The following is a 12,764-nucleotide window of genomic DNA, read 5'->3' as shown; positions in this document are numbered from 1 at the left end:
TCTAATTTGGGAATGTTTCCCTTTTATTAAAATTACTTTTGAAGAAGTGACAAGTTCACAGCCTGCTACTACCCTTTTTCATAGCCTTTTGGCCCCATTGTGTACCAAAAAAAAATCTCTTCCCTTGCCCCCACCCCCGGTACCTATGCACGGACAGATTATCCCGCTTTACAACTGGCAAAGTGGGCTCTAAACCACCACGGTTTATGCCCAGATAAGTCAGCTTATACGTAAGGTGCTTCAAGGCTGTTGTTTGTAGCTACACAGTTAACGCTTTGATATTTTTACAGGTTGGAATGATTTGCAGTGGGGTGGAATAGGAATTCATTACAAAAACACCCATCTCATCCTCACGTATTCCTTTTCCTGACTGATAAAAAAAACATGTCTGGTTAATAACCTCCATTTATTCTAGAGGTAGCAGGTAGAGGATTCGAACCATAAATACTGGGTGGATAATCTGAAAGACTCTTAATAAAAAATCACTCTGTACAAACATGCAATAATGACAGTGATAATTAAACATGACTGCAGACATTACTGGAAGATCTCGTTAAGTGATCAATACTAGCGCTGCTAATAAATCAATGTCAAATCAGTGTTGCTGCTCAGTTTGTTCAAAGCTTGAAAAAAATTACTTCTTGGGACTATATCAGTATTCCTTTCTCAGCATAGGTAGTGGTCATGCTGTCTTGTGTATTCTGGGAACTGTAGTCTAAAAATGTTACTTTTCAGAGCTTCCTATTTCTAGATGTTTTAGCGAAGGAAAGCAAAAAAGGATGGCTGTATGTGAAGTCAAATCATTCTAGCCTTTGTGAAGAGCAGCTTTTTAAAAAATTACAATGACAGATGTTGCAGTTTGGATCCAATCAACACTACCCAATAGAGCTGGGAGGAGGTGCTACTTTTAGCTCCACCCTAAACAAAGTATTGCCGGGTGATGTGTGTCAGAGAAAATTTATTTTGAATTAATTCTTTCCTTGCTTTTCATTTCCCAAAATGAAGAAGAGGTTTGTCTTCCAGACAACTTGTCTAGTATTCTTGCATCCTCTACATTACTGTTCTGTATGTGAAGAGTGCATAACTATTTCTAGAAAAATAAAGGGTGGTAGCAGTTACCGGGTGCCAAAATTTAAACCCATGGCTTCTTCAGTTGCTTAGAGGGAGTCAAAAACGGTTCTGCAGAATGCATTCTTACAATATGCCTTTGAATGTGTACGGCTATCTTGTGTATGCGCAGAAGCTTGCTGGCTCTAGCGAGAGTGAAAGTTTTATGATCCTCTGCTGTGACTTTCTAATTCCCCAACATGACAGATCATCAGGCTCTCCTATAACCTGCCCCCTCCCTTCCAAACCTGCCCCTTTGAACCTATATGCCGGGAGTTGTGCTGCCTTGTGCCTTCTTCGCAAAGTGGGCAACCTCCTGTTGCAATTGTCCTGCAAACATTTAGGACAGAAGGGGCGGCCTGAGTAGGAGGCAAGAGGCTTGAATCTTCTTCCCCAGCAACCCCCATCAACACATGTAAGGCAGCGCCGAGCTGGAGATAGGATTTGAAATCAGCTTCCTGCCCCGTTCCAGTGTGTAGGGTCCTCTGTGACAGGAGAGAAACTGTAGTATTAAGACATACTGGAGAATACATGTTGCCAGCTCTTGTTGCAGTGGGGGAGGTAGAGCTGGGGAGAAATCTTGCTGCACTCTGTCCTGGTAGGGAACCGGAACAGCTCTTCTCCCCCTTCTGGGATCTGTCGCTGGGTGCAAGAGAGCAGTTTACAGGATGGAGCAAGGGCAACCTTTCCTTTCTTTCTTTCTAGGGTTAACAGCTGGGGCTGGGGGAGATTCCGCCTCGTGAAACCTCCTGGGCGGGAGGAAAAAAAAGAGAGAAATAAAGTAAGAAATCGAGACGAAATACACTAAAAGAACTGGCCTTCTCCATCACCTTCACTGGGGATGGAGAACATCTGGGCCCTCACATGCTTTATACTGAACTCCTGCACTCCCTTGCTCTTGGCCATATTAGGTGAGGACGAAGGGCACTGTAAGCCAGAATACCTGGAGAACTAAATATTTCTCACCCCAATCTACAATTCGGGATGGAAAAAAATTTTTTACATCATCCTCCCCAACCCGATGCCTTCCAGATGTGACTGTAACTCCCATCATCTAGCAGATTAGGGAAATTTGACCTTACTGATAGAAGAGAGAGCATTTGTTCAATAGATGTATTAGTGGGTAAAGAGCCCAGCTGCTGTCAAATCTCCCAAAAATTACCCTTTTTTTAAACTGCACAATCCCCTTCCAGCATGGCACTGGTTACTGTTACTCCTGAGCCATCATGTTCAGAAGTGGTACACCACCAATTAGCATCTGAATGACAGATATTAAAAAGCCATTGCACAATGCACCAGCACCAGCTACAGCTGGACTGCAGAGAATGCTGTTGTAGACAGCATCATTTAGCAAGTCAAGTCATACATTCTCACCTCTTTATAGGTTCAATAACCTGTTTTCTGTGAAGAACCAAAAGCCACATCCTCATCATATGGGCTCTAACAAGGGTGGACATATAGCTTGCAGCTGAAGGGGGAAATGAACATTGCACACTGATGCAGATTTCAGACCTTGAGATACTTGCAAGCTGCAGGGCTGAAATCGAAGCAAAGCAGGCCTGCAGAACTAGTAACCAAAGAAGCCTAACACAGCCCGGCCCCATTGTGTTGTGACCTGCCAGATGCTTCAGAGTCGTCCCTCCATGTTTCCGGAGACTTTGCAGATCCGCAAAATTAATGATTTGTTAGACCTTAGCTGCAGGGGTAAGGAATACATGGCCCTTTATGTGCTCTTGGATTCCAAAGGACATCTCCCTAACTCTGATGGCCAGTACTCAAGGTAATGGGAGATGGAGTTCATCACGATCAGGAAGCCCGTGAGTTCCCAATCCCTGCTGTAATAGACAGCCATGCCTGGCACTTTGTAATCAGTTTGATCAATTAAAAGCAATGCAGGTGTAATACTTCGGGAGATGATGACCAGAATTGCATCTGAGAAGGAAATTCTCAGTAATAATAGAAATGAAAAACATCATCCTTTACCTCTTCTACAGAATGGCACAGGTGAAAACAGCAAGGGGTTACATCCCATTATTAATTCTAGCTAGAATGGGACTCTATGCAGATTAAGATAAAACAAGCAAATGTAGTAGTAGTAGCAGTTAGACGAAATAAAAGTCTAAGAGGTTAAATACAATTGTCAGTTCCAATTAGAGCACTATAATTGGAAGAACAGTAGTTGCTCAGTCAACACTGATACAACAGCACTACTCTAGCTAGGAATAATAGCCGGAATTAGTCTGTTATAAATGCAGAAACAAAAGATTTGAATCACAACTTGGAAAATCTCAAACCAAAGAGTATCAATCCAGTTACAAGCCTCTTCTGCAGCCGGTGAGGTTAGATGCCAAATGCCTGCCTAAATAAAAATATCTTTGCCCACCAGTGGAAAGGCACAAAAGGAAAATTCAGCTCTCCTCCATAGAATTCCAAACCCTGGGGTGGGTTCACTGAGATAAGGCTTCCAGAAAAGACGTTTACTGTGCAATTGCCCTATTTTAGGCACAGTATTTTATGGGAGTTCCAAAATAGACAGGCCAGTATCCTCCTCATTATCTCAGTGTATGGAAGGGTCCAAGTGTGGAAGCTGTGGCCTCAGTCCAACAAGGTGTTGGTCTGGTGCCTGGTCATGTTCAACCAGCAGTTCATCGGAGCTTGGCAGCAGCCTCTGCGCTGGCACTCCATGTATGTGTAAATACTGAGTAGATACTAGGGACGTGGTGGCGCTGTGGGCTAAACCGCAGAAGCCTGTGCTGCAGGGTCAGAAGACCAGGCAGTCGTAAGATCGAATCCACGCGACGGAGTGAGCGCCCGTCGCCTGTCCCAGCTCCCGCCAACCTAGCGGTTCGAAAGCATGCAAATGCGAGTAGATAAATAGGGACCACTTCGGTGGGAAGGTAAACAGCGTTCCGTGTCTAAATCACACTGGCCATGTGACCACGGAAAGATTGTCTTCGGACAAACGCTGGCTCTATGGCTTGAAGAGCGGGATGAGCGCCGCCCCCTAGAGTCGGACACGACTGGACAAAAATTGTCAAGGGGAACCTTTACCTTTACCTTTAGATACTAGCCACAGACTTCCATTTTAAATCTTCCCCTTTCTCAACCACTTAATATTTTCCATCTTTTTCCCTGCCACAAGAAGGAAAAGATAGGATAGATGAACAATCAGAGAATCATGGAGTTGGGCCTATAAGTCCATCGAATCCAACCATCTAATTCTGTGCAGGAATCCAAATCATAGTAGATCTGACAGATGATTTTCCAATTTTCTCTTGAATGCCTCCAGCGTTGGCGCACTCACCACCTCCTGTAGTAATTGGTTCCATTATCATACTGCTCTAACAATTAAGAATGTCTGCACAAAGAAGTAGGAACTCTCTGACTGGAATCACACCTAGTCACAAATGGGCTCCATGTCCCAGGACGTTGTCAGAGGGAACTCTTTAGCTTTTTACGAGCTGATTTGCTCACTCTGCAGGGTCAGGCTTGGCACAAAAAAAAAATAACAGCTAGCTGCCTTCTTACCTGATAGCTCTGACCAATTCATGGAAAGATTCATCCACATTGAGGCGGATTTTGGCAGAAGCTTCCATGTATGGGATGTGGTTCTCCCGGGCAAAGCTGAGAGCTTCCTCCTTAGGCACCTGTCAACAGGTATCAGGTACAACAATGAGTGAGGAACAGCAAGGAAACAGGATTTCATTTGAGGGGAGGGTAGAGTGGGGGAAACAGTTGAAAGAAAAGGGAAGCCACCACTCAGTGGCTTTGATGCTAGATCAAGACAGGCCTCCAACCAAGCACGGAGTCGCTTGAAGGGCCAGAGCAGACATTACCCATCTGAAAACATCTGGCCCTAAACCAGAACTTGCAAAAGTTCCAGATCCACGTTTCCCCAGGTACACATGGCAGTGGCGAAGGTGAATATAGAAGGAAGAAGTGGGAAGCAGGAGGGATGTGAAATTTCTTCTAGTTCCCAAATCTTCCCAGCAAATAGCCCCTCATCAACGCAATTCTCCTCCTAGGCAAGCTAGTTCGAAATGGGGCACAAAAAGGGACAGGGGAGGAGAAAAAGGAAATCCACATGTGGGTGTTATGATGGGAGATTCCCTAGAAGCCCCATGTTCAATGTCTCAAGTTCCCTCATGGAAGAAAGGCCAGATATGACTGCAATAAACTGTTGTTATATGCCATGAAGTTGCCTCAGACTTGTGAAATCCTACTGGATGAGTGATCTCCAAAATGTGATGAATACATTGTAACATTTAGTAATCCCTGAATTTCTTTTTTCTCCGCAAGGAAAAAAAAAACAATGCAATGTTTTCTCTCTGGAGACCTCCTTCTGATGAATAATGGTTCTGGCTGACCCACATTTCCCCACGACAGAGCTACTAGAGTGGTCGAAATGACTAGATAGGCGGGGTATAAATACAATAAATAATAATAATAATACTATCCCCGCTTCTACCAAATGAACAACCCTCAACGCATGTGAAATACAACTCCCATCATCCCCACAAAATGTGCTGAATGGGGATAGTGAGATTTGTGGTCAAAGGCATCAAGAAAGCACAATTTAGACTTCTTAGAAAGCCCACCAGCCCACACTCATCCTGTCTACAGCCACAAGAATTACTGTAATCAACTCTGTTCCCTGCAACCAGTATTAAGTCATTTTCTATGTGACTCCGCAGCCACTAAGCCTTCCACCTACACTGTCCTTCTGCCCTCAACTTCTGGGCCTCCTGGCAGCAGACATAAGAAAACGAATTGAGGAACCTCTAGTTAGTTACATGCCATCAAGTCTGAATTAAATTATAGTGGACCTAATAGGTCTTTCCAAGCAAGTCAGATATTTTAGGAGCGGCTTAAATATCTCACTTCAGAAGTATTGTTCCCACTCAGATGCAAATGAAATCCAAGAACAGATTAAGCAGCTGGAATTCACAGAATTATTTAAGTGAGCAGCTGCCCTGTTGGAAACAAGAAGAGAATTCTGGGTCTGTTAAGCCTTTAAAAGGAGACTGTGTAAACTAAATGTACCTTAATTCCGTATTACTAACCAGGCAGGCTGAGAACAATCATGAGTGGCTTTATGTGCTACAGAACCCCACAAATGGAGGCCCCATCATCCCTTTACCTGCCGATAAGGGTCCAGATCAGCCTTGTTGCCCACAAGAATCATGGGGAACTCATCACGGTCTTTCACGCGTAGGATCTGCGTGTGGAATTTGTTGATCTCATTGAAACTACGGTTGAAAGAAGAGAGAGAGAGAGAGAGATGAAGACAATCTTTCCCTCAACAAAATGTTTCTTGAGAACAGACAGAGCAACCTAGGAAGGATGAGAAAGAACAAAATCATGATAGAAGGAGCACCGCTTTCCTAGGGCAGGGATGCGGAAACCACTGACTCTTCAGAGATTCTGGGGCTCATCTCCCTGAGGCCCAAGGGAGTTGTAGGCCAAAGCATGTGGAAATCCAAAGGGAGCCCTTGTCCTTCTTCCAAAGATCTTGCAGGCTTGTGCTGGTCAGGGCAAAAGGAGGGGCAGATTTTTCCTCCTCCTTTGCAGTCTTCATCTTTGGGTTGTTGTTGTTAATAAGTATCTCCTTGTTGTTGCTCCTAAAGGGCTGACAGCCCACCCACCCACTCTTCTGGGAATAGGCCCAGGAAACAAGGAAGCTACAGATCTAGTAGATCCAAATAGAGCCTTTCCTGATCTGCCTCTGGTACCCCCACCCCTAAAACGCCTATTGCTACTCTTACTCCATCAATGCAACAATAAAGAAGCAACTACAGAAAGGTCTGATACAAGGAGCATCTCTGCAAATAGGCTTCCATCACTACCTTATAACCCCTGAGATGCGTTCCCATTGGATTGCATCTTTAATCGTTTTTTTTAACCTTCCCAGTTTGAAGAGACTGGAAAGACTGAGTATGGATTACTCACGAACTGGAATATGGCTAATCCACAGTCAAGACCTTTCATAACTATCAACTCACTAAACAACACAAGACAAAGGACTCTATTAGTTTTCTTCATCTGCAAATAGCACATCTTCCTATGTGAACAATGTAGAATATACAGAAGAGGAAAGGGGGTGTCAGAAAGAGACAGAAAAGCAGTACCTTTAAACATCACTGGCATAGGCCTCCTTCACTACTGGCATGCAGTTTCCCACAAACTGATGCCCCAGGAAAACAGTTCCCCACCTATGGACCGACACCACATGACCCTCAAAAGTAGATACCACAGATTTGTTCTTACCTGCCACGGTCGTTGATGGCATAGACCAGTAGAAAACCTTCTCCAGTACGCATATACTGCTCTCGCATGGCCCCAAACTCCTCCTGCCCAGCAGTGTCCAAAACTGACAGATAGAAATTATAAGGAAAGGTAAGCAAATTATCTGAATCATTCTGAAGGGGATGGATGCAACACAAGAGTCGATATAACTTACTGACAAAACCAGAGCTAGATTTTGCTCCTTCGCAAAATGCCCTATGGCTTCTATAATGTTACAGACCTCTTCTTACTACAGTGACCTCTAATGAGCTTACCATTCACATTTCTCATAATGCTTTGGTGTGGTGGTACCTCAAGAGTGTTGTAAGGTAAAGGTAAAGGTTGCCCTTGACATTTAGTGCAGTCGAGTCGGACTCTAGGGTGCAGTCGAGTCGGACTCTAGGGTGCAGTGCTCATCTCCGTTTCTAAGCCACAGAGCGAGCATTTTGTCCGAAGACAGTTTCCGTGGTCACGTGGCCGGCACGACTAGACACAGAACACCGTTACCTTCCCACCAAGGTGGTACCTATTTTACCTACTCGCATTTACGTGCTTTCGAACTGCTAGGTTGGCAGGAGCTGGGACAAGGGATGGGAGCTCACTCCGTCACATGGATTTGATCTTACAACTGCTGGTCTTCTGACCCTGCAGCACAGAGGCTTCTGCGGTTTAACCCAGCGCCACCACGTCCCCCTTCAAGAATGTTGTAGGAAATTTAAATGGTGGTTCTGAGCTGACCAGAAAAGCATGAGACATAAATATAGGAAGAAAAGTATATGCGGTGAACACTGCTGATGGCCACCAAACTGTTTGTAAACGTTGCATACTGATGTAGGACTTGGTTAAGAGTACAAGCCATCAACTGATAAGCCACCACAACCACAAACATATTTATAATCATGATCACCTTAGAACTGCAGAGCTGGAAGGGATCTTAAAGAGGCACAGTGGGGGACTCAACTCCTAGCCTCTGCAGACAGATGTCTAAACCACTGCATTTCTCACATATCATCAAAGGATAATAGAAAATAATAAAAAGTGAAACCCACCAGAAATAGTTGGAAAGGTGAAGCCATTTTAGGAATACTGAACTATTTTCTGAAGAAAATCAGTAATATTATATCATCCTAAGCAATCTGAAAACATTTTCACTTTAGATAGCGAGAAACCCAGACTTAGATGGCCCCTGATCTGCCTCAAGACTACAGGTTGTGCTAATACACAATTCAAGAGAACAGTTATTTTACTGCTGCTATTATTAAACAGAAGTGAGGAAATAATAAAAACAAGCAGCCTCCAAAAAACAGTCAGTCTACATGAGATGAGGAAAACTGGGGAAGGGAGAGGAAATCTGTAAGGAATTGAAAGTAATCCACATCCAAATCTTTCTGAACATAATGGATGTAATACAGCAGCTGGCATCGCTATGAGCAGGCCTGGCTCCAAATGTGAGCAGGCCTCTCAGCAAAGTGCCCACTAGTGAGTCTTGACAAGGTTACTAAGTGGCTGACATTACCGCTTAGGGATCTAAGTGCCACTTACGGATCTGTTATTAATTTCCCACAATGCCTCGGGAAACTGACTGCCCAGGATGGGGTGATGATGAGAGGGCTGGGAGGTCTGCCAGGTTCATGCCCTTAACGAACCAACTCATTCCTTGCGTCTGTTACATTCTATCAGCCTGACCCACCTCACAAGGTTGTTGTGAGGCTAAAAGCAGGGAGAACAAGAGCTATAGACACTTCCTTGCGCTCACTGGAGGAAAGACAGGATATAAATACAGTGTGTGTGTGTTACTGGAGTGAGGCTGTATAAGACATAGCATGGTAAACTGAGATGGCAGCTCCCAAAATCATGGCACTACTCATTACCTGCAGGCAAAATTCTTTTAAGGGGCGAAGCAATAACAGGGCAGTACATGTTTGGGTAGATTTTTGTAGCAGTACATAAACTTTATTTCCTTTGAATTTTGGCAGAAGGGGATCTCAGTTGTACAAAAATGAGCTTTGAGTTGAGGAACAATTGCATGATGCCTGCTTTTGATACATATGCATCTTTCTTCTTTATTTTAATTAATTACTTAACAAATGGCAGTGTGAAGTAGGAGATAATGTCAGGTTAGGACTTGTGGGATCGGGGTTCAAATCTCTGCACAGCGAAGAAAACTCATGGGCGATGGTGGAGATGCCAATAGTAAACCACTTCTCGAACATCTCACATACCTCACAATCCCTAATAGGCTTTGCAAAGTGACTTCGTGGAACAAACCAACACCAATTTAATTCAAAGTACTGTTATACTGTACAGCATTTATTTTAAAAAATCATTTAGATTACATGATTGGAACGAATAAAGTAAATGGGAAACTGAGAAAGGAAGAAGAGACATTACTTACATGTTTACAATTTAAAAAATTATTAAATGTTACCAACAAACAAATATTGGAGCCAGGGTCCAGTATTATGCATCATCCCATGATCTCCCTATAGATTGTTTCCTATTTTCTGACTATCTCTGGTCCATGGATATGCCTTCCTTCCAGTTGTATTCTATCTAGGTCCGACCACTGCAAAATTTCCCTCCCCATTCCTACTTTGCCCCACTGCTGTTGCTGCTTCTGAGCTGGCAACCACATGTCCTGCAAACTGCCTGGCCCTCCCCTTGGGAGGGAAGGGAAAGTATCCTGCTACTTCCTCCCACAAAGCTGTGGTCATGACAGCACCCCCGTGCCCTCACAAATGACACCACAGAAAGAGGCTGCCTACCGCAAGATGCTAGGATCCTCCCCCCCCCCCCCGATTCTTACCACCTGGACAGCATTTGTGCATACAGCTTTCCACAACACTCAAGTAGGACGCCAGACGTCCGATACTCACTGTCCAGCCGTGTCGGGATGCCATCAATGTTGCAGATTTTCGTGTACGAGTCCTCAATCGTAGGGTCATAGTCAGATACAAAATAAGACTTTAAAACAAGATAGAAAAGGAAAGAACATTAACAAACCTAGAAAGAATTAAGCTTGCTATGCTCTGCAGCACAAACAGGAAACTCAACTCCCAGGTGGGGTTGATGACGTCCCAAGACTGCTCAAACTAGAGTCCCTTCAGACTCCTTGCACTAGACCAGCCGTTCCCAACCTCAGCTAACCCAGATGTTCTTGGACCACAACTCCCAGAAACTCCAGCCAGCAGAGCTGATGGTGAAGGTTTCTGGGAATTGCAGTCCAAGAACAGTTTGGTTCCCCGAGGTTTAGATTAGAACCACTGCACTATACCACTCTGCTGTCCCTCCATGGAGCCCAGTTTTAGGTTCTGCTTCCTCCTCTTTCTGAAGAATGTAAGGGTGGCATTGCTGGGTTACTCCAAGGGGTAGAACTATCAAGACTGGCCCAAGAGGTTTTGTTACCTGAAGCAGAATAGCAAATGGACTTCCTAGGTGCTACACAGCACCCAATAAACAGAGAGACTCACCAGCATCTTTCCCTGGTACTAAACAAGGGAAACAGCTGATGAAATGCTACCTGTCCTCCGCAAGTCAGCTCCATCTCAACCTAGCTTCCGAGAGGGCTGCTTGAGATAATTTGAAACATTATCAGTTTGAGCTCCCCATACTATTTAAAAGTTAAAAATGATCATGACCTTACAAGAAATGGGGGGGTATTATTCTAAGAGACACCTTTGCATTTTTTTATTTATTTAGAGATACTCTAAACCAGTTTATTTGTAACATCCTAATCCAGTGGTGTCCAACCTTGGGTCCCCAGATGTTCTTGGACTGCAGTTCCCCGAAACCTTCAACATCAGTCGGGCTGGCCAGGTTGGGAACCACTGTTCCACACTATTACTTGTTTACCTTGTACATCAATCCAGCTTTGCCTGTCCTTTATGCGAATGGAGACTGCTGGTACAACCTGCCCAGTATTCTCAATTTGAGACTCTAAGCCAGCCCTACAGATGTTGTTGGACTCCAACTGCCCACCAGCCCAAGTCAGTACGGCCAATGCACAGGAATAATGGGATCTGGAGTACAGCAACATCCATCAGAGATCTGCCAGCTCTGTCTTCTGGCAGGAGCCCTCCCTAGCCCTGCAGGTAAAGACATCTGGCCACTGAAAATCCAATATATTCTGTTCCCAACAGTGGGCAGTTAGATGGTTTGGAAAAATTTTAGTTCTGAAGGCGATTCTTTAGGGTTGCCACTCACTGCCTTGTTTTCTGCCCTTCTCCACTCCGCCCTTCTGATCCATCTCTGCCAAAACATGCCCCATCTCTAGTTTTCCGACAGGGGAAGTGCGAGATCACAGCCACAGCTTCCAAAGGATGGATTTCAAGTTTGAGAAAAAATCTATTTTGGACTTTTAACAACCTTCCACGTCTCTCCCGGCGTTACTGAAATCCGAGGACAAACAACATCTGCTTTCCTCCCCCTATCTCTCACTGTTGATCTTGTGGGTTGAATCGCGGTAGGTTCAGAACCGACCCCCCCCCCCCACCCTGCCTCCGCCGCAAGGCAGAACAAACGCCCCGATCCTCGGGCGCATTTTCCCGGCAGCGAACGTCATCAGGCCCCTGCGGGTTTCCCTCCTAAGTAAGCGCGCACAGCCCCGAAAGCCAGGCTGTAATCCTACCACACACTTTAACTTTGGGATGTCGCCGTGCTTGGAAAAAAAAAGTTACAGCCAACTTTATTAAGCGCGCAAGATCGTAAAGACGAGTTTCATTTTCACACACACGCCGCCGCCTTGTCATTTTCAGCACGGAAACATGTTGCAAAAACTTTTTTTTTAATCCCACCCGCCCAGCTGTGCCACTCCTCACATTATTATTATTGCTGTTATTCTACGTACCTGGATGAACTGAATGGTTAGAGCGCTCTTGCCCACGCCGCCGCCCCCGACCACGACCAGCTTATATTTTTCCTGCGGCGCCGCGCCTTCGTTGGGATTCATCCTGATCCGGATCGGGTGAGAGGCTGGGGATGGGCGGGAAGGGGACCGAGGAATTCAAACAACCCCACGTCCAGCCGCTGCCATGACCTGCCACTCTCCACCCCGAAACAACCCCCCCCCCAAGGGAGATGGCTGAGATCCGGGGTGGGCCCTATTTTAATACGAATCGGCGCTCGGAGAAACGAAGCGCGGCAATTCCCGGCTGCTTCGCTTCCCTATTTGGCCAGCGGGAGCCGCTACGGGGCGGGTCCCACGTCCGGAACGAGTTTCTCAGGTCCCCCCCCAACACTCCTCCCTCGCCTCGAGGGGGATCCGCCCCGTGCCTAGTGCCGGAGGGAGGCGCTCGGCGCTGAGCCCGATGGAGCGCTTTCGTTGCGCTCCGTCCCGACGGGCGCAAAACGGGGGGGGGGGTTAGGTCAAGCGC

General features: G+C 45.5%; 1 protein-coding gene across 1 annotated transcript; it reads right to left on the bottom strand.

The window, feature by feature from the left end:
* RRAS (RAS related) lies at nt 1–12,485 on the bottom strand. The gene is made up of 6 exons (XM_020793996.3): nt 12,239–12,485; nt 10,269–10,356; nt 7,375–7,477; nt 6,248–6,356; nt 4,636–4,754; nt 1–1,856 (listed from the first exon to the last, which is right to left on the bottom strand). Exons 1-6 carry the CDS (start codon nt 12,338–12,340, stop codon nt 1,769–1,771), a joined length of 609 nt encoding a protein of 202 aa, XP_020649655.1. The 5' UTR covers nt 12,341–12,485; the 3' UTR covers nt 1–1,768.
* Between the last annotated feature and the right edge of the window lie 279 nt (nt 12,486–12,764).

This window comes from Pogona vitticeps, chromosome 6, assembly GCF_051106095.1.
Source record: "Pogona vitticeps strain Pit_001003342236 chromosome 6, PviZW2.1, whole genome shotgun sequence".
Lineage (NCBI taxonomy): Eukaryota > Metazoa > Chordata > Lepidosauria > Squamata > Agamidae > Pogona > Pogona vitticeps.
The sequence above is the reverse complement of the archived record's forward strand: the minus strand, read 5'-3'. Positions and strand labels throughout refer to the sequence as shown.